This window comes from Cydia fagiglandana, chromosome 26, assembly GCF_963556715.1.
Source record: "Cydia fagiglandana chromosome 26, ilCydFagi1.1, whole genome shotgun sequence".
Classification (NCBI taxonomy): Eukaryota; Metazoa; Arthropoda; class Insecta; order Lepidoptera; family Tortricidae; genus Cydia; species Cydia fagiglandana.
In genome coordinates, this window is record NC_085957.1 from 4,874,987 (window position 1) to 4,895,884 (window position 20,898).

The 20,898-nt window shown below is 40.0% G+C and overlaps 1 protein-coding gene across 1 annotated transcript in view; it reads left to right on the top strand.

Moving 5' to 3' along the window:
- The window catches only part of LOC134677318 (uncharacterized), a gene marked incomplete at its 3' end in the record, with an annotated part of 82,219 nt that overhangs the window by 20,418 nt on the left and 40,903 nt on the right, over positions 1–20,898 (top strand). Inside the window, 14 exon segments of the mRNA XM_063535753.1 lie at positions 1,742–1,856; positions 2,353–2,419; positions 2,960–3,107; positions 6,978–7,062; positions 7,894–8,010; positions 12,186–12,283; positions 13,197–13,374; positions 13,405–13,533; positions 14,325–14,417; positions 15,075–15,195; positions 16,939–17,064; positions 18,322–18,428; positions 18,798–19,026; positions 20,166–20,327. Coding sequence (XP_063391823.1) covers positions 1,742–1,856; positions 2,353–2,419; positions 2,960–3,107; positions 6,978–7,062; positions 7,894–8,010; positions 12,186–12,283; positions 13,197–13,374; positions 13,405–13,533; positions 14,325–14,417; positions 15,075–15,195; positions 16,939–17,064; positions 18,322–18,428; positions 18,798–19,026; positions 20,166–20,327 — 1,775 coding nt within the window.

Below are 20,898 nucleotides of genomic sequence, written 5' to 3' on the forward strand. Positions count from 1 at the left end.
TGTTGCTATATAAAATTCAAAACGAGCGCCCTCTTGACAATACTCCCAAAGTTCTGGTTTACCTATAAATATAATATAACTTATACTTAAATACATAGAAATCATCCATGACTCAGGAACAAAACATCTGTGCTCATCACCCAAATAAATGCCCTTACCGGGATTCGAATCCAGGAGCGCGGCATCACAGGCAGGCACTACCCACTAGGCCAAACCAGTCGTCATATGATCGCTTATACTGCAAAACGTAATTCAAGACCAAAAAAAGTAAGAAAATGTTGCCACTTTTTACTAGCGCGTCTTGTATTTATGTAAAAATAATTAAATAAAAGTACTTTTCTCCAATATGCTCGGAAATGTTCATCTTATTGTAGCAAAAATAGTACAGGAAGTTCTTCGTTAATGTCAAACTCTAATTTGAAAAAATCAAACTATCGCTGTCCTGTTCTAGCGGACGGGAAGTAAAAAAACACTACAGTAATAACTTATTACTGTAGTGTTTTTTACTTTTTAATAATAAAAAACGCAAACAGCCAATTATTATTGCCGCGAGCCGCTTCTACACGACCCGATCAGCTATCATTTCACGTGTATGATCGTGCAAATACTGCTTAATAAAATCAAAGATTATTTATATATTTTTTTTTAATCTCATCCGTGTTCATAAAGCTTATATAGTTTGTCAAAGGACTTACTCATTTCAAACATAGACAGAAAGAATCATACTATCTTTGTCTTACACTAGTACTAGCACCCAAAAGAAAAGGATGGGTATAGTTTTCCTGGTTCTTACTGACTGAAAAATTGGTTTGACCAACTATATTGCACAATTATATTGAATGAACGAATATTGAATGGTACTGAATGGCAGAATAAGTTTGTGCCTTTAACTTTTAAAAATTAATTAAAGAGGGAAATTGTTTTTGACATTTTGGATGTGAAGGTTTGATTTGATGCTTAAATAATTATAATTTAACCTATTTCCTCGCATGTTTGGAGAAAAGCACTATATATGCCTTGGCAGGAATAGCAATTCGTGGATTCGTCTTCTTTGTCGGACGACGCGAAAGCTCATCCACGAATTGCCCTTTCCCGGCCTCTGCAATAATGTACTATTTTTAAATCGTAGGAGTAAAATTACTAATAAATAAACTATCTTAGCGTGATTATTTATCAAAAGGAATTTACTATTTTACAAACAAAGTATTGCAGTGGCAACATTGTCTTACTTTTTTTGGTCTTGAATTACGTTTTGCAGTTTAGTCATTCGATTTCGAACCTTAATTCTTTTAGTAGAGATGCGTTTTTGTTTGAAGTATGATGGCAAGTATGTTACCGCTACGGACTAAAGGGTTAATTATGGCAAAGACAATAGATAGTATAGAGTGCTATTGCCAAAGTAAATTTTGTAGTCACGGTACATTTACTGCCCTCTATCGACACACGATTAAAACTTAAAATAAAATTGAAAATGTATAAATTAATCAAAATATGTTTACGGATAAATGATTTTTAATTTTTATTGTTCCATACTGACCCATGTTCTTTCACTGATATGTGTTAAAATTGTTAAATATCAAACGGTGTCGTCAACGCCATCTAGCCGAGAATAGGCCAAAGGTAATGGCGCCATCTATTCGAGAATGACTTTTTCTTGATTTCCGAGGCACGTTTTTTTTCTTAGACTTTATTTATCTTATACGGAGTTATATATATCTCTGATTATGGTTATGGTTGTCAGGTCTTGCCATAATACATGAGCACCTGCTACGTCTGGAGGCGGAGAGCGAACTGACTCGCGACATCGTCAACAAGGTGTGCCTGTGTCGACCCGTCGAGGAACCGCTGCAGAAAGAGTAAGCTTAAATTACGTTATAACTAGCCTGCCTTCTTCAGCTTCGCAAGGGTTAACATATTATACATCAAAACCTTCCTCGTGATTCTTGTGGAAGATAGGTGAAAACCGCATGAAAATCCGTTCAGTAGTTTTTGAGTTTATCGCAAACATATAAACACACAAACAGACGAAGGAGATGGGGAACTTTGTTTTTTAAGATGTAGTGATATACAGTGTGGAAAGATAAGTCGGGCCCTGGAGGGATACTACCTTAAATCCTTAAGTTGGCTCATTTTACTTAAAGGAGACATTCCTTTATTTTTAAAAAGAAACAAAACTGTCTAAAAATTGAATTTTGCGCGGAGCAAGTACCAGGGCCTCATGAGTTACGAGAAGGTGTCGTTGACCAACCGGCCGCGGTCGGGGCGCGTACGTGTATGAAGGTATCGCGGCTGCTCGCGTATCTTAGTTGTATAATTTAAATCGATTTTATATTATTATACACTCTGTTACAGAAACGCCATGGAGAGATTGTTCAAGATCTTGGAGAACTTTAAGGCCGCTTCTACAATTACATTTAAGGTGAGGAACGCTTAATGAAGTTGTCTTTCATTTTAATATTTTAATAAAAAAGCTTTTTACAGTACATACATATGGTCCTATTTTCCCGTACTAGTGCGTGAAATAGCAATTTTCGTGCGTATGTCAAAAGTTTAAAGGGCCATATGTACTGTAAAACGTTGTACGATACACGTGCGAATAAGTAATTCGCAACTCGTTTCGAATTTCCTCTTTTCCGCGCTTGTATCGTGATCACCTCGCCCATGATGCCGCGGTCAGTGCCACTGTGCGAGCGGGACAGCAATATAATTATGCGCGTGCGATAGAGACAGAAAATTGTGGGACAATGTCCGAAATTCTTCGTGCTTAGCGTCCTTACTTAAGCCTTTAGGCAGAGGGAATATATTTCCCACCTGATTTTGAACTTTATTTCAAAAGTGATAGAGTTAAATTTTGCATAATTCCTGACATCCTTATGCCTTATAAAGGGTTAAGATATAAGACGATTCTTGTGCACCAAGTTTTTTCATTGGCTCTGCTAAAACTTGTATGTGTGTGCAGGTGGACATAGTGCCGCCAGCGGAGTCCGCGGGCTGCGCGTGGGCGGGCATGTGGCGCGCGCGCCTCGCGCGGTACCTCGCGCCCTTCCAGCGGTGCTCCACCGCGGCCCGCCTGCGCGACATGATGTCGCGGCCCGCCACCCGCGACCGTGAGTTACCCCTGACCACAGATTATATTCACATTCACGGTGTAACATGAGGAAACCGAATAATTTTAACCACGCATTTCTGAGGTCAAAAGAAGGAAAAAATGTAATATGGCTTTAGGTCAATTTCGCCAAAAAAAAAATTTTTTTTTACTTTTGTTTTTTCAATTTTTTGAATGTATTTGTACATAAAAGATAAATTTTATTGGTAAACTTGTTACTTTTAATTTTTTTTTTTTAATAAATGTTATAGGACATGATTACACAAATTGACTAAGCCCCACGCTAAGCTCAAGAAGGCTTGTGTTGTGGGTACTCAGACAACGATATATATAATATACAAATATAAATACTTAAATACATAGAAAACAACCATGACTCAGGAACAAATATCTGTATCGTCATACAAATAAATGCCCTTACCAGGATTCGAACCCGGGACCATCGGCTTCATAGGCAGGGTCACTACCCACTAGGCCAGACCGGTCGTCAAAATTGTACTTAAAATTGATTTTTAAATTTTTTTTTCGTAATACCTTCTTTTTGCAAAGTGTTACTTGTCACTTTTTGACATCTATCAATAAGGATATTTAGACCAAAGAATATAATACTCACTAGGAGAAGAACGATAACTCCATACAAAAAAATGTCCCCTTCAAAAGTTCGTTTATACTACTAGCGCTCGGTAGGATACCATTGTAATTAGAATTGACAACCCGTTTAGCCTAGCGCCCCTAGCGGGTATTGGCAGTAATCCAGTTCAGGAAGCTAATGGTCCTGGGTTCGAATCCCGGAGAGGGAATTTCTTTTTGTATTATTTTATTTTTTGTTGGAGTCAGGGTTTTAAGAGCCCATCAACGTGCACACTAGCGCCACTGCTGAATACATTAAACTAATTTTTATGTTACTGGATTCGTCAACCTACCCGTTCAAAACTAAAACGGCCGTTTTTGTTTTGAGCTCATAGATTGACGAATCCAGCAACATAAAAACTAGTTTGAAGTATTCAAAAGGTACTTAAATACACAATACAGTCAGTAGCGGCCCCTTTTTTAAACACCTGTCGTTAAATTTAAATAATCACGATTATTTATTATAGCAGTGGTGCTAGTGTGCTAGTGGTGCTAGCTACGTTGTACTAGTGTGCACGTTGTTGGGCTCTTAAATTAGCATATCACAAATAAATAAAGAAATACGTTATAAGATAATGATTTGGTACTATATTTAAAAATTCGTCAAATATAAAAGGTTACAAAAAGTTACGTATTATTAAGATATAAATATTTTCATTCCTATTAGGATTACTGTATATATGTTTGGAGCAATACATATGAATACATACATTGATATGGCAAATGGTTACAAGTTGTTATTACATCTATCCGGTTATCGGACATTTCTGCTCCACAGCTCCACGCAGCGTTCTTGGTCACCGGATAACTAGTCTGTATATGCAGCAGACACGTGCCCTTTGAGCTTTTTCCAAGAAATCATATGACGGGCCAAGATTATATTATTATCTCACGCTCAAGCCATGATTCTCTTTCTAAAACAAAATAGTCACAAATTAAACAATATAATCTAACTTCCTAATTACTAACGTCGCTAATTCCTAAGGTCTAAATTTACCAGCTTACTCGTAAACAATGAGAGGTTTGATGATGAATTTAGATTATAATTTCGGACGCGATATAGCGTCCGCGGGACTTACGGGGATAGTAAGATTAAATTATTATATTTGAATTTGGTAATTAGTACGCTCATTTTTATTTAAAGATTGATATATTTCTTACCTTGAAATTATCGCTGTTTCTGGTTTACTACAACGGTTTCCACACACACATTAGGGCTTTTCATAATCCGGATAAGAATTGTTGATGAAATCGCCATTGCCGGATACATAATACAGCAAGGAAGCAGCAAGGAAGGAAGAGAGACAACGGTTTAAATTTAACTAAGTCTGTGCGAAGACGCATTTAGATATGTTGCTCGTACATATGAATAGTTTTTATTTTTAAATTAATAGGTATATACATATATTTCAAGTGAATAAATCGTTTTATATGAAAATTAATATTTTTGGCATTAAATGAATTAAATGACAGCATTGACATTACAGACTTTTGTCTTGGCTATGTTCTTACCGGCCAGACCGAAATCAAAGCCTATCAAAAAGGCCTATTGACAAAGATGTTTTTTAAATTTTATCAAGGAGGGTAGAGGCACGTCTACCCTTCATAGATTTTATGAACATAGACAAAGACAAACTGAAATAGATAATAATTTACATATTTCAAAAAATTAATAATAATTTACATATGACTTTGACTACTTCATAAAATAAAAATCAAAATATATTTGATAAAATAATTGGATTTGTTCCTAGAAATCGTATAGACAAAGCGAGTTCTAGCAATGTTGCTGTATTAAAATATTTTTATGGTAATTTCTGGCAATACAGCTCTAGAAACGGAGCACACATGTACAATTATGAAGGGTCACGTCATTCCAAGGAAGTCAATAGGCCTTGATTTAGACTACGTCCCATAGCAGCAACATTACCATCAAAAAGGCCTTTTACACTATGTAACAACAAAAACTTGTTTATTTTTAAATTAATATTATCTCTGAAACTAGACGTTTGTTAAAAAAAGTTTATAGGACATGTTTGTCTCTAAATATGATCAGGAATACGCTGTTAAAATTATTCGGTTTACTCATGTTACACCGTGTATTTATTGCGATCATGTTCATTACAGAGGATGGTATAAAACAATATGAAAAGTAGGTACATGATACCCCGTTAGGGCATTGCAATATAATATGTAGTTCTTACGAATAGATACTTAGCTCTCAAAGGAAACGCAAATACCTACCGTTACCTTCAACGACTATAGGGTTGCCTACGCTTATTTCAAAAACTTTGGTGTCTTAGTTAGATATCTAACTATAAACGTCTCGTAAAAAAGATTACCTACATTTTTTTAAATAGTACCTACGTAGCTTGTAGCTGTCGTAAAAATACGCACGTAGCGCGCAATTACGTGCGTGCGTGAGCGCGTGTGGCAACCAACTGGGTGGCTTTTGTACCGCCGGCGGGTCGCGATTCGTAGGCATAAATTTGAGCTCGCGCGGAGAGTTCCATAGACCTGCCCTGACACAGTAGTAGTGGCTCACTATAATTCGTTTTTTTAGCATTAAATAGAAAGAATTTGCAAGAAGGTATTAGATTTAAGCTAGTTATTAATTTCGTTTAGTTGTACCACTGTATATATATTGTTTGTAAATAAATGATAAAATAGCGATCTTGACATGTCTTTTAATTGAAAACGCTTTTTAAAAATCAAAAACGATTACTTATGAAAGCAGATGAATATAAATGATCGTATTAGATTCATAATTGTTACATATTTGCCGTAACTTATTTTTCAAATGTGTTTTTCAATTAAAAGACACATCGAGATTGTATACCTTATTTCTAATGCTAAAAAAAAACGAACTATTAACGCCAACGCTCAGAAGATGCTATTTGTGGGGTATATCTAACACGATATTAAGATTAAACCTTTATCCCCTTATTCATAAACGTTTACTAAAGTTGACAAGCCGATAATAATAGTTTGTCCCCTTCCATCATACCAATACCGGAAAGGGACTATCGATTATTATCGGCTCGTCAACTTTAGTAAACGTTTATCAATAACCTCTAGCCGCTCATACGTCAAGCCTTGCCAAGCAAAATGAAATTTTATTTTGTCAACACAAAGTTCAAATTAGAATGGAACGGGAGACCTTTTTATAGGTCTCTGGGCGGCTAGAGGATAAGGGGTTAATATTTAACACAGACAAATTGAACTATGAATTGTATTTCAGTGAGCGCGTGGTCTGGGTACCAGCACCGCTGCGACTGCCTGACGCCGCGGACCGTGTGCGCGCAGCAACGGAAACTTCTCTTGAGGTCGGTTTAATTTTGGTGTATCGAGTTTTTGCAGTCTTTATGTTTGAATAGTAGGTATAACTCCTTTCAAATGGGGGAAGAGGGGTCTACATTTTACAAGCTTTTTATTAACTTGCAATGTACCTAACTATGTATACATGTATGTATGTTTGTAAGGGTCAAATCTTGTAAGTTAAATTTGACCCATTTCCCAACTTCCAGTGAAGGTAAAAATTTGCATACATATATTATGTATGTTGGGCGACAATGCAATATTATGGAACGATCTACCTGATCTGGGGCCGATTGCAAGTGTAAGTGAAATTAGAAAAGGAGTTCCGCTTGTAATATTTGTTGTAGTTTGATATGCAATCGGCCCCTGATGATGGAGATCGAGGTAACCATAAGAACTCTGTGATAAAACAACGCAACCTATTTGTGTTTGGGGTTTTTAGAAATGTCTCGATGAGTATAAGTTGCCTGTGGAAAGAAAAGTACAGTCAGCGATAAAAGCTTGTACAAAAATTGAAATTTTTGCCAAAAACTTTTTCAAATTATCTTTTTTGTACTGTTAAAACTGTTAGTTTTTGACGACCGGTCCGGCCTAGTGGGTAGTGACCCTGCCTGCGAAGCCGATGGTCCTGGGTTCGAAACCTGGTAAGGCCATTTATTTGTGTGATGAATTCAGATATTTGTTCATGAGTCATGAGTGTTTTCTATGTATAAAAGTATGTTTATATCGTCGCCTAGTACCCATAGTACAAGCTATGCTTAGTTTGGGGCTAGGTCGGTCGCTGTGTAAGATGTCCCCTAATATTTATTTTATTCATTTATTTTTTTATTTGGTGTCAGGATCTCGTTCTTCGGCATGATGCAGGCGGTGAATGAGTTCAACAGCAGCAAGGAGCACGCGGCGCCCATAGAGCCCGCGGGGGAGGGGCTGCAGCAGGGGGATGGGACAGGGGCTAAGTACGGTCTTATCCTATCATCCTAAGGCCCAGCCATACAAAAAAAAATACAAAATTTGCCACTGATATTTGAACCTATAGTGTAAGAAATAGAGTTGATTTTGCGTTGGAAAATTGAACGGGACAAAGCAAAAGCGACTCTTTTCCAATAAAGCAAAAGCGACTCTTTTCCAATTGAATAGGATTTAAATTTCATCGAAATAAGGAGGTACTATAGGTAGGACCTTGGGCTTGGGAGGATATAAATTTAAATTGTATTTCACCACACCAACTCGAAGCAAATATTAAATGTAAAATATCAATTTAAAATGAATGTTATTAAACATTTATCATTAAAAATCATCATTTAAAAGTCAACTCTACCAGCAAACGTAAAAAAAAAACAATTCGAAATTTGCATTTATTGATTACTTTGGCTCACATGTCGTTTTTGAAGTGCAAAGTAATAGTACATTTCGATGCTAGTGCGGAAGGTATGTCATTACTTCACGTCACGAGTACCGAGATATCTTGCCACGAGCCGCAGGCGAGTGGCAAGACTCGGGACGAGTGAAGAATGACATTTCCGCACGTGTATCGAACGACGTTTTTTAATACAGTTGCGAAAAAATAAGAAAAACATTGTTAATCGTACACTAAACAAAAGTGGTAACAGTGACAGCTCGGTTAGACGTCGTCTTTAAGTATATTATATCTATGGGCGTTTGACAGCTATTCCGTTCCATTCAGTCAACTTATTAAGAACGGAATTTTCAATATTGAATATTAAAAAATAAACGTGTTATAATGATGAAGAGGTAAGTAATTAAATATGAAATATGTAATATTTTTCGTATTCTTACATTAACGGTAGGTTTTTATGCTGATTACGACGTTTAAAGGAAACTAATATTAACACTCATCAATAAGTAGAGTCTGTGCGGAAAGAGAAGAGTCGTGGGATTTGAGGGCGCGCCAGTGCTATTTTATGGTTTTTGCTATGCTGACAACACTGGTCACGTGATTATAGTACGACACTAAAGGTCATGATACTTGAATCCCTTTTGTTCCGGTTTTTTACCACGGCTTACGAAACGGAGCCTGGTGGTGGTGTCGGCTCGTCAACTCAATCCTCTGATTTAGCGCAGGCACTAGTTTTCTTTTTAAAATACACTTGTTTTTATATCTCAGATACTAAAAAGTGACTGCGATTGACAAAACTGCTAAAACTATTTAAGAATCTGCCTAATACAACTGTAATTTTAGTACCAAGATACGAGTCTCATTTATGTACTGCCTAATCTGTGCAGTCCAACAGTTATTAAAACCGGGTAGATCGGGTAGAAATTGGGCAATAGAACTGTAATTTTATCTGAGATATATTTCACCCATTGTAAACTTGACTTGTAATGTATGTGTACATTATTAATAATAAATATGAATATGAATAAAAATAGTGCTTATGCACTATTTTTATTCATATTCATATTTATATATGATATATATGATATGTCCGGTTCTCTCATCTCACGATATTTTATTTCGCCGAAAAGTCACTGCTAAATATGAAATATAATTTCGTAACTAACAGAACCTACAAATAAAGAAATATTTTATTAGAAAAAGTTTTATTCTTTGTAATCGAAGTCTGAATTAAAATATTCAATGTCACTTATGTTTGAGCTAGCTTCAAAACAACCAGGGACACTCAGAACTATCTTCATCTGAACTGGATGTGCTTGAATCCGGCACGTAGATTACGAATTCTTGTATATCACCTACTTAGCAGTCTTTTATTCGAGATACCGTAGGTACTTTTACACAATCCTGAAAAAGAAATTACATATAAATATGCATAAAATGGCAAGTATCAAGACTATTTGTAAGTTATTTTAAAGATCATGAATGACCTGCATATTTATGAAAATTAATATATTTTGAATGAATATACTTACCGATTATGTACCGGAGACAAGTTACTTAGGGGGCTTATTAAATAGGTAATTATTTAATATTAAATACAACATCAATACCCGCGAATAGCGGAAACACGTTCCGCGACTTTTTGTAAGTCGATAGTCGGCTTTTAGCCGTTTTCTTCCCGCTGACAAAACCGAACAATGTTAAATATAATCTTCCTTGTGGTTTTATGTACGGCTTTATCGTGTTTTAATAGTAGTTTATGTGACTGCTACATAATGAAAGGCATTAAAATACGAGTGTGGGTTTATGAAACGAATGAAATGAGTTTCATAATAGTATCACACGAGTGTTTTAATGCCTAATTATGTACAGTTACATACACTGCTTTATCTACACACATATTATAAACTTTCTATGATATATTCACTAACTTCATACTACAGCCGACTTTGCTCTCTGGCGGAACTCGCGGATATGAGGTGGCGTCTCCGAAATACCTTTATCGCACATTTTACACGAAACATTTGTTATAGTTCCTTTAAAAACAACAATAGTTATTTGTACAACAAGAGATCAAAGTTTGATATTTCTTCGAGTGCTTATTTTGAGTCCCGTGCAAGCGAAAGATTCTATAATAGATTCACGAGCGTAGCGAGTGAATCTAATTTAGAATCTTGAGCGTAGTAAGGGATTCAAAAGCGCACGAGATGTAAATAACTTTGATCTCGTGTAGTACACAAAATTTTTCACCCTAAGCAGTGAGAACATACCTAGAGGGACAGAAATAATAGAACCCAAGTATATCGAACTTGTATTAGACCCCGCATGTTGAGATGACATTTGACTATAAAAGTCACTTGAATGACATTTTGTCTCACTCAGTGAGCAAAATGCGATTTTGCTCACTCATACTGTCTCACTAAGTGAGCAAAATGCGATTTTGCTCACTGAGTGAGACAAAATGATTCAGTGAGCAAAATCGCATTTTGCTCACTGTTTTTAAGAAGCAAAGTACCCTTGTTCGAGCTGCTGAGGTGAAAAACAAATTATTTTTTACTTATAAACTAAACTTGGTCAAGCAGATCTTGTCAGTAGAAAAAGGCGGCAAATTTGAAAAATGTAGGCGCGAAGGGATATCGTCTCATAGAAAATTTGAATTTCGCGCATTTTTCTACTGACAAGATTTGCTTGACCATCTATAATTAAAAGATAAACTGTACGTCAAATTGCGGCAAATGAAAACTTTTTTCACGCACGTCACGCATCCGTAGTTTTTTTTTAATTCAGAGACAAACTAGAGTCGGGGTCGATTACCATATCATCCGATACCAACTTACATGCGAGATTTGTCAATATTGTATGCAATTGTCATTTGATTTCGAATAAAACGCCATCTCAACTGATATTAGAATAGGGGTCAAATCAATTTGCTTTTTTTTTTCAGAGATGTTCGAAATTTGAAATGCATTACCAAATCGATTTTGATATAGTAATGAAGCTATTACCACATTTTCACAGATAAGAAATTTGCTGTAACAAAATAGTTTATCGTAATGTGGGCCATTATTTACGAATTTTGAAGGCATCATAGACAGTTTATGATATGTGTGTAGATAAAAATATTTTATGCATAAAACTTGCGGTTTTTGTTAATAAAAATATACATTGACAGAAGTTTGTTTACCTTTTACAAGACAGGTGTCAAAGGTTTGATTGCCATATAAAATTTAAAATGTTAGTTCCCGTTTCTGCCACGACTCTTCTCTTTCCGCACAGACTCTAGTCGTGAATTGGAACAAGTATAAATTTAAAAAAATTGGAAAAGTAAAAAGCACTAGTTCGAGATAACCAACTTTCCGCACGCTAAACAGCTACGTAAAGTAGCACTTTTTGAGCAACTGTAAAAGCCTTTCCGAGCTGGTGTGGTGAAAATTGTATTTTTTGTTTAATGCATGTTATTTATAAGATGTTTTGAAGATATTGTGTCCCGCCGAGTTTGTTGCCGGTCCCATATTGTGATACCCGCCTCCGTGCACGACCACAGATAAGATAATGCCTTGAATTTTGATAGCCCTAAATAGCCGAAAGGGATAGTGCTATATATTAGAAAGGGATATCCTGATTCGATCCTGAACCGCTGTCAGACTTCGGTTTGGTAGGAAGTTTCCTTTCTGTACGGCAGTACTATTATTTATTATGTGCCCCTGGTGACACAGACAGGCGTCTTAAAGTTTTCAATGTTTTGCTTGACTTGGCAATATTGTTATAACACAGGCCTCCAGACACGGAGGGGCAGCCGGCGACGGAAGGCGAGGGAGCGAGAGAGCAGGATGAGCAGGACAGCGACAAGTCCACCGGCGACTTGGATGACCGTAAGTTTTTGCAAGTTTTTGTTAACAAGTTTGTATATACCTTTGGGCCATGGCACAGACAAAACATCCTCCAGACTGAGCATAGTCGCGCTACCCCATCTGCCACGCATACGGTAGTTTTACTCCATGTTCGAGTCGAAAGTGTCTTTGTGTGACGTCCGTGTCTTTGAACGGACCAATCACGGCACGGGACTCGCTCACCTCGTCCCCCGCACCCCTGTATTTTTAGCAGCATCGGTTTCATGAAATAATTGCTTTAAGCTTCCGTATAGAGGATGCCTAGTCTATTCCGTAAGTTTTTATTAATGTATTACCCCCTTATTCATGAATCTTTACAAGCCCGATTAACACATTCAACACCAAGAACCCGACTGTCGGGTACACTGTTCGTAGCGACTACGCGCTACATACGGCGAAACCGTGGCTACGCGCTACGAGCGTAACACGTAGCACTTAGTGGTAATGAATGTGTTAAGTATTTTGTTTTATCCCTTTCTTACAAATTCAAAACTCAAATAGACAGATAAAGACAAACGATTCATAGCTAATTCAGGCCAGTAACGTGTTTATGAATAACGCCATTAATGTTTAAGAACGGCATGTGTGTATAACAGCCATATTTTAGAAAGAAGCACCGGCAGCGATTTTAGGTTAACCTTTTATAAAACGGTTGGGGCCACCTGCACCATTCAATAACCCGGGGTTAACCGGTTAAACCTGGTGTTACCATGGTTACCAGTATAATTTGACACTGGGTTAACGGTTTAAAAGGTTAACCCCGGGTTAGTGGGATGGTGCATGTGGCGCTTCCCAGGTTATACCTTGATATTTTAAAATTAGCCTAAACTTATTTTGCGTCAGGTGGTTTAAGCACATCCGAGAAACATTTACTCATGTATACTCTTTCCTCCAGTATCGGAGTCTGACGGCGGCTCGGGCTCCCTCGGCCTCTCCAGTTCATCGTTAGACTCGGCCTCGGAGCTGCTGCTGGCGGCCGCGGCGGCCGTGGAGTCCGGCTCGGAGGACGCGGCGCCCGGCTCGCTGTGCCGCACCGTACGGCATCTCATGCGCTCCATCGCTTCTATAGAGAGGTAACACGCGGCTAGCGAGGCCTAGAGCTCGCTGGACTCGGCCTCGGAGCTGCTGCTGGCGGCCCCGGCGGCCGTGGAGTCCGGCTCAGAGGACGCGGCGCCCGGCTCGCTGTGTCACACCGTGCGGCATCTCATGCGCTCCATCGCGTCTATAGAGAGGTAACACGCGGCTAGCGAGGCCTAGAGCTCGCTGGACTCGGCCTCGGAGCTGCTGCTGGCAGCCGCGGCGGCCGTAACTATGGAGAGGTGGTATGGAGGTATGGAGGTGGAGAGGTATGGAGTCCGGTGGTTAGGGCTTAGGGCTCGACACGAGAATCTAAAGGACTGCCATGTTCAAGAATAGGAAATTTAAATGGACGCTAGCGAGATTAATAATAAATAGCTAAGGGTGGTATTCCACCTGTCCAATTTCTTTGCCCAATGTCATTGCGTCTCTCTCTCTCATTAAGCAAAGTGTGAGACACAATACACATTGGACAAAGAAATTAGATAGGTGGAATACCACTTATGATACCTCCTTTTTAGGGTTCCGTACCTCAAAAGGAAAAAACGGAACCCTTATAGAATCACTCGTGCGTTTGTCTATCAGTCCGTCTGTCACAGCCTATTTTCTCGGGAACTACTGGACCAATTAAGTTGAAATTTGGTACACATATGTAAATAAGTGACCCAAAGATGGTCATGTTTTTTTTAGAATTTTAAAATACATAGGTTCGAAGTTATTTAAGAAAAAAGCCAACAAATGACCATCCCCGACTTATCTCCGAAACCACTGGGTCTAAAATTATGAAATAAATACACAATATAGTTCTTTACCTGTAGATGACAGGAAAACCTATTATTTTAAATTAACGTTTGGCGTTCACGTATCTACGTACGTGGCGTTCTGGCCAAAATATACATTCAGCGACAAATCATCAGTGATTTGAGGGATTGTTTTTGTGTTGTAGGTTGATGGACAGGGTGCTCCAGCATTGCGACGAGTGGCCGGTCGCGCAGCACCGCCGCCTCGGCGAGGACCCGCCCGACGACGGCAATGCTAGGTAAGCCTCTTTCAGGATCACCAGACCTGTCCCACAGACAGTGGCGTAGCTAGGGAGGGGGGGGGGGCGGTCCGCCCCGGGTGTCACCCATTTAGGGGTGACATCCGACCGTGAACATCAGTAGTGCCTAGGGTTGCCAGATGGTCGGGATTTGACGGGATTCTCCCGATTTTTAGCATGTGTTCCCGATTCCCGACAAAGTGTAAACTGTCCCGAAAAACGGCTTTGTTTTTAATACAATTACTTTAATTTGAATGTATTTTTTTTTCCCCGACTTGAGTCCCAAAATACCGAAAAACTTATATTGTTTCCGATAATAGCGCCTTTCGATCTGGCAACCCTAGTAGTGCCACTAGTGCCACCTATAAAAATTCGTAAAATCATGTAAAATGAAAGCGATGGAGTAAATCCTGAGCTATTTAACATATAAATTACAATTACTCTTTTTAAATATATTTTACAATTTTGATTGAATTTTGGGGTGACACCCACAATTTCCGCACCGGGTGCCACCCATGCTAGCTACGCCACTGCCCACAGAATAAATAATAGTACTAGGTACAGAAGACTCACTCTCTAACAAAGACTCGCCGTGTACGGATATGATAACTATGTTTATTAATATGTTATGTTACATTGTTATTATTTGTTGTTCAGGAAAAAGGTGGACATGGGCTTATCAGAGGTGGACCGGAAGTTGATGGCGATGTACCGACGGCTACCGGAAGTCCATCGTCGGCAACTGCAGGTCTACCGGAAGCAGAAGAAACTGTCCACGGTAAGTAATGCTTGCGACGTTCGCTTTAGTGTCAGGCCTGAGTGCACGCTCGAGTTGAGCGTGCAGCGGGGCGGGGCGTGCGGCGTGCATGTTAAACAAATGCAAACGTATAGGAGCGGCCTTAGCGCACGCTGCTCAAATCACTTGTGAGCCCGACGCCACGCTGCACGCCCCGCCGAACGCTCCGCTTCGAGCGTCCATTCAGGCCTTACACTTAAGCGCTTAGCACACACATACGAATAATACGTGCGTAGCGTTGTCTCGAATCGTATCCAGTGTGCTAAGTGCCTTACATACAATGACCCGGATATTGAGGTCCGATTAACTAAATCTTTGATACCGATATGTCAGATTATTTTGTACCTATTTGGATGAGATTAATTCAGGATTGGGACAGTCAACTGTAAAAATATGGGTGCACGAATCATCTCAAAAATATGTCCCATAGCTCTTATGTCAGCGAATTAGGATTGCCCCATAACGCGCTATGCCAACGGACCTCCTGAAGACCTGATCGTCCTTAGCGACGAGGCCACCAAGTGGCTGATTGGACTTAATCTGTATTTATAACTGTTGTTTTATGTTTATCATATCTTGCCATACGATTAAATAAATAGGAACTATGGGACATATTTTTGAGTAAGTTGTCTACACCCATATTTTTACTGTTGACTGGACAAGTGGCGTAATAGAATAGAATTGATTTATTCGTAAGCACAAACAATCGGTACAATACATTATATAAAAGAAAACACAAAATAAGATTAAAGTGCCACGAAATGGCCCCATCTCAGCATGATGCTGGTGGCTTCCAGCGCTGATCTTCCGATGAGACCATCAAGTGAGAAGAATCACGGAAGGTAACAGACAAGAAGAACAATGACAGAAATAACATACAGTAAACAAATAGTTAAATAAGAAAAAAAAAGTTACACAGCAAGAAGATACAACATAACGACTATTTACAATTAAGATTATTTAATACATAAAACAAGCATCGTGCTCGCAACCGCTGTATCGATCCGGTCCGACCATACCTTGGCTGAGCATTACAGCTGCATATACTACTAGCGCCAACGGTGGCTACACTAACGTATAATACATGGTAATAAATAGTACATAGACCGTTACTGTCATAAATACAATAATTTTAGCTCTATTACTTGTACAATCGGATTAGGATTAACCTCGAAATCTCTGGAACAGTACTGAAATTCTTTATGCACATGGACCAGAATATTCTGATGACTTGATAAGATGTCACATTTTTATTAGTAAATTGCGCAAATGTCTGATTTGGGTTCAGCTATATCGTACAGGATTTTTTTCAGCGTTTTCACATCGATTTCCTCAATCCGATATAGCATGTCGTATAGTTGGACAATCCTAGGAGAAAAACTGCTGCTTGACGGTGCCCTATGGCATCAGGTTACTTTACATTTACACTAACACTTTCTTTTAAATAACAAACAATAATTAAATCAATAAATAAGTATAAAAAAGGCACTTTATTACTTTCTTTGTGGTCGTATTCGACATTCTTAAGGAGCCCACAGATTACCAGTTCGCCGGACGATATCAGCCTGTCAGTTGTTCGGAGCTGTCAAATTTTGCGTTTAACTGTCAGGCTGATATCGTCCGGCGCTTTGGTAATCAGTGGGCCCCTTTACGAGATGATCAGGGCCACGCTACTAGTGTAGTGCGTGAGTCGCTCGATGGCTAAGTAGTGTGTGGTGTGTGCAGGTGTGCATGCAGCTGGTGGGCGGGCGCGCGCCCGCCCCGCCGCCCCCCGGCTCCCCGCCGCCCGCGCCCCCGCACGCCGCCTGCCGCGCGCTCTGCCCCGAGTACCACCTGCAGCGCTTCAAGGAGGTATATTGTCTACTAAACCACCTTACACTGCTCCTCACTTCGCTCGTGTCGTCGCTACAGACAGCGGTTCACCTCACACTCCTCCTCGCTTCACTCGTCGCAACTATCTTTAGGCTCCGTGCGCTCTGCCCCGAGTACCACCTGCAGCGGTTCAAGGAGGTATACTACTACACGCACCTTACACTTCTCCTCACTTCGCTCATGTCCTCGCTACAGGCAGCGGTTCACCTCACACACCTCCTCGCTTCACTCGTCGCATCTATCTTTAGGCTTCGTGCGCTCTGCCCCGAGTACCACCTGCAGCGGTTCAAGGACGTATACTACTACACCCACCTTACTTACACCTCTCCTCACTTCGCTCGTGTCCTCGCTATAAACAGCGCGTTCACTTGGCTAACTCCTCGCTTCACTCGTCGCAACTATCTTTAGGCTCCGTACGCTCTGCCCCGAGTACCACCTGCAGCGGTTCAAGGAGGTATACTACACCCACCTTACACTTCTCCTCACTTCGCTCGTGTCATACGGTTCACCTGACACACTCCTCCTCGCTTCACTCGTCGCAACCATCTTTAGGCTCCGTGCGCTCTGCCCCGAGTACCACCTGCAGCAGTTCAAGGCGATATACTGTCTACTAAACCGACCTTATACTTCTCACTTCGCTCGTGCCGTTGCTACAGACAGCGGTTCACCTGACACACTCCTCCTCGCTTCACTCGTCGCAACTATCTTAAGGCTCCGTGCGCTCTGTCCCGAGTAGCCGAGTGTCCATCTGCAGAAGTTCTCAAAGGTACGCTGTTTGCTGACAGTTTTCCGAAAACACTCATCACTTCGCCCGTTGTCGCAGCTGTCTTTTGGCTTTATCGACTCTTCTGCGATTATATTTTCCTCATTTCCTTTTTAGCTTATTAAATGTAAATAATACGACGGCCTCCGTTGGAGTTTCGAAGAAAACTCTTGAATACAACCCAAACAGTTTATTCAACCAAAATACACTGCACAAACTTACACACTAAAAGATTTAGGATATAACTAGATCTATGTTAAAGAGTAAATTACGAGTGACCATGTTTTTACTATTATTCGAATTTTTATACAGTAATATTGCTGTCAATGCTTGACCTACATTTTAGTTTTACCTGGTAAGCAAAATAATTATGAGTATATATAACAGTTCGTTACAAAATTAGCTGCCTGACTCGACTCTTACTAACATAGACCCTAAACTGAACATCACTTAAACTGTTATTTGCTTTACAGGTCAGACGCAAAGTGATGCACATGAGGGACCAGCAACTCTACTACCACAGGCTCAGAATGTGGCTAGAAGAGCAGCTACGAAACGAGCGCGAGAGGGAACGGGACAGGTACATTGTATTTTACACACACCAATATGTTTATTATTCACACATATGTATACTGCCAGCGGGTTACCTTAAAAGCGTGTTATCAGCTATAAGCGTAGCGCGTAACTCACGAGCCTACTCGAAAGCCAAATGTCTATGATAGCAAATCCTATACAATCAGGCCCACAAGAACTAGAGGCCTGGCTGCGATCATCAAATCAAAGACCTTTTTATAAAAATAACCACGCCTGGTTGTCGCCAATGGGATATCGTCTTTACGGATGCCTTTCATTGCTTATGTTTTGTTCAGCTCTGTTTTTAATGTTGCAGGTCGATATTAGCTTGAAGTCGTAGGTATATATGTATATAGATTCGTTTTTGTTATTTCAGTATGCCAGAAAGCAACGTAACCCTAGTGGACGACATACCCCGCCGCAAACGTAGAAGCAGCAGCCCCAAACAACGTTTAGGAGCCGCGCCCAAACGGAAACTGGCTCCCCCCTCCCGCCCGCACCGCATCCTGCAAATGCTCAAACACAAGGCGCCCGCGCAACTACTCAAGCTCAAAGACGATGATAACTTGGAGGTCGAACCGCCAGAGGCCTTCCCTCTAGAGAAGGTAACACATTTCGCAGTTATATGGTTTTTTCTAGCATAGACGTTCGATGGAAGCTAGCTCCCCCCTCCCGCCCCCACCGCATCCTGCAAATGCTCAAACACAAGGCGCCCGCGCAACTACTCAAGCTCAAAGACGATGATAAGCCGGAGGTCGAACCGCCGGAGGCCTTCCCTCTAGAGAAGGTAACACATTTCGCAGTTATATGGTTTTTTTTAGCATAGACGTCTAATGGAAACTAGCTCCCCCCTCCCGCCCGCACCGCATCCTGCAAATGCTCAAACACAAGGCGCCCGCGCAACTACTCAAGCTCAAAGACGATGGTAAACCTGAGGTTGAACCCCCGGAGGCCTTCCCTCTAGAGAAGGTAACACATTTCGCAGTTATATGGTTTTTTCTAGCATAGACGTTTGATGGAAGCTAGCTCCCCCCTCCCGCTCCACCGCATCCTGCAAATGCTCAAACACAAGGCGCCCGCGCAACTACTCAAGCTCAAAGACGATGGTAAACCTGAGGTTGAACCCCCAGAGGCCTTCCCTCTAGAGAAGGTAACAGATTTCGCAGTTATATGGTTTTTTTCTAGCATAGACGTCTAATGGAAGCTAGCTCTCCCGCCCGCACCGCATCCTGCAAATACTCGCAGCCATAAGCCCGACGTTAAACCGCTAGAGGCCTTCCCACTGCCTAAGCTAAGGCAACATACTTCGCAGGTATATGGCTTTAGTTGTGCTTATGAAAACTCGGGAGTTTTGCTTACAATATAATTCGAGTGTAAGCGTGACCGTGAACGTGGGAGAAAGTGTATAGGCATATTTCGCAGGTGTATGGTTTGTCACTGATATGTCCACTTTTCTCATTAAGTTAATCAATTTTAAGGATTGGTCTTTAAAATAATTAGATAGCTTTCTTGAGTTTTTAAAAATAAGTTATCGTGAAATCATGAACATAGATTATAAATATTATAATAACATGGGATATTTCGCCGGTGTATGGTTTGTCTCTCATGTGTTCCTATTTTTTATGATACACATATTATGCATGTTAGTAAATTCATACACAAATGCGTTCTAAGAGCAAATAAATATTAATAAAGATATTGACTGGACAAAATTTAAATAAATAAATATATTTTTAATTTTAAGGAGGACAACGTTAGCGACACCGAGACGATAGTAGGCGAGAAAGAGACGGAGCTATGCAAAGAAATGAAAGAGTGCCTCGTGAAGTTCGCCAGCTTCGCGCTGAACAGCCTCGACAAGGGTTTGCAGGAACATGAGCAGGAGTCGGTCAGCCCGCCGTTACAGGTATCTAGTATAGGGAGTGTGCGTTATCGAATTTACCGATAGATGTCGCTGTACGGTGTGTGAAAAATCCTACATCGCGCTGTTAAGATTTTTCCGGGAAACATGACCTCCAGCCGATATTCAGAATTGTCAAGTTTTGATTTATTATCTAAGAGTGTTTTTAGTTTTGCGTCAAGGGTGGTCAGATGGTCACAAAATGCTAGAGATGCGCAAAACGCTTCACTGAGTTGAAAAGATTGATTCATATCTTTCGCTCGCGGTGAAATATATCACTCATTTCGTTCAATGGATCTGTAATCCTTATTGTTCATGAGTGAGTAGAGAGAGATGTCAATCAACCAGATACGCACAGGCATAAGTGCGGCGGTAGACAAATACGATCATCATTAGGCCTCGCTCATATTTACGTGAGCCTCTTCTTATATATTATTCTTTTACATCTCTTTTACATCTATCCTATTTTTCTTTTACATCTATTCTATTTTTATGTAATTGGGTACTATAAGTTTACACTAATTTTATACATTTGTAAATTAGGAAACTATAAGTCTATACCAAAATTAATTTGTAG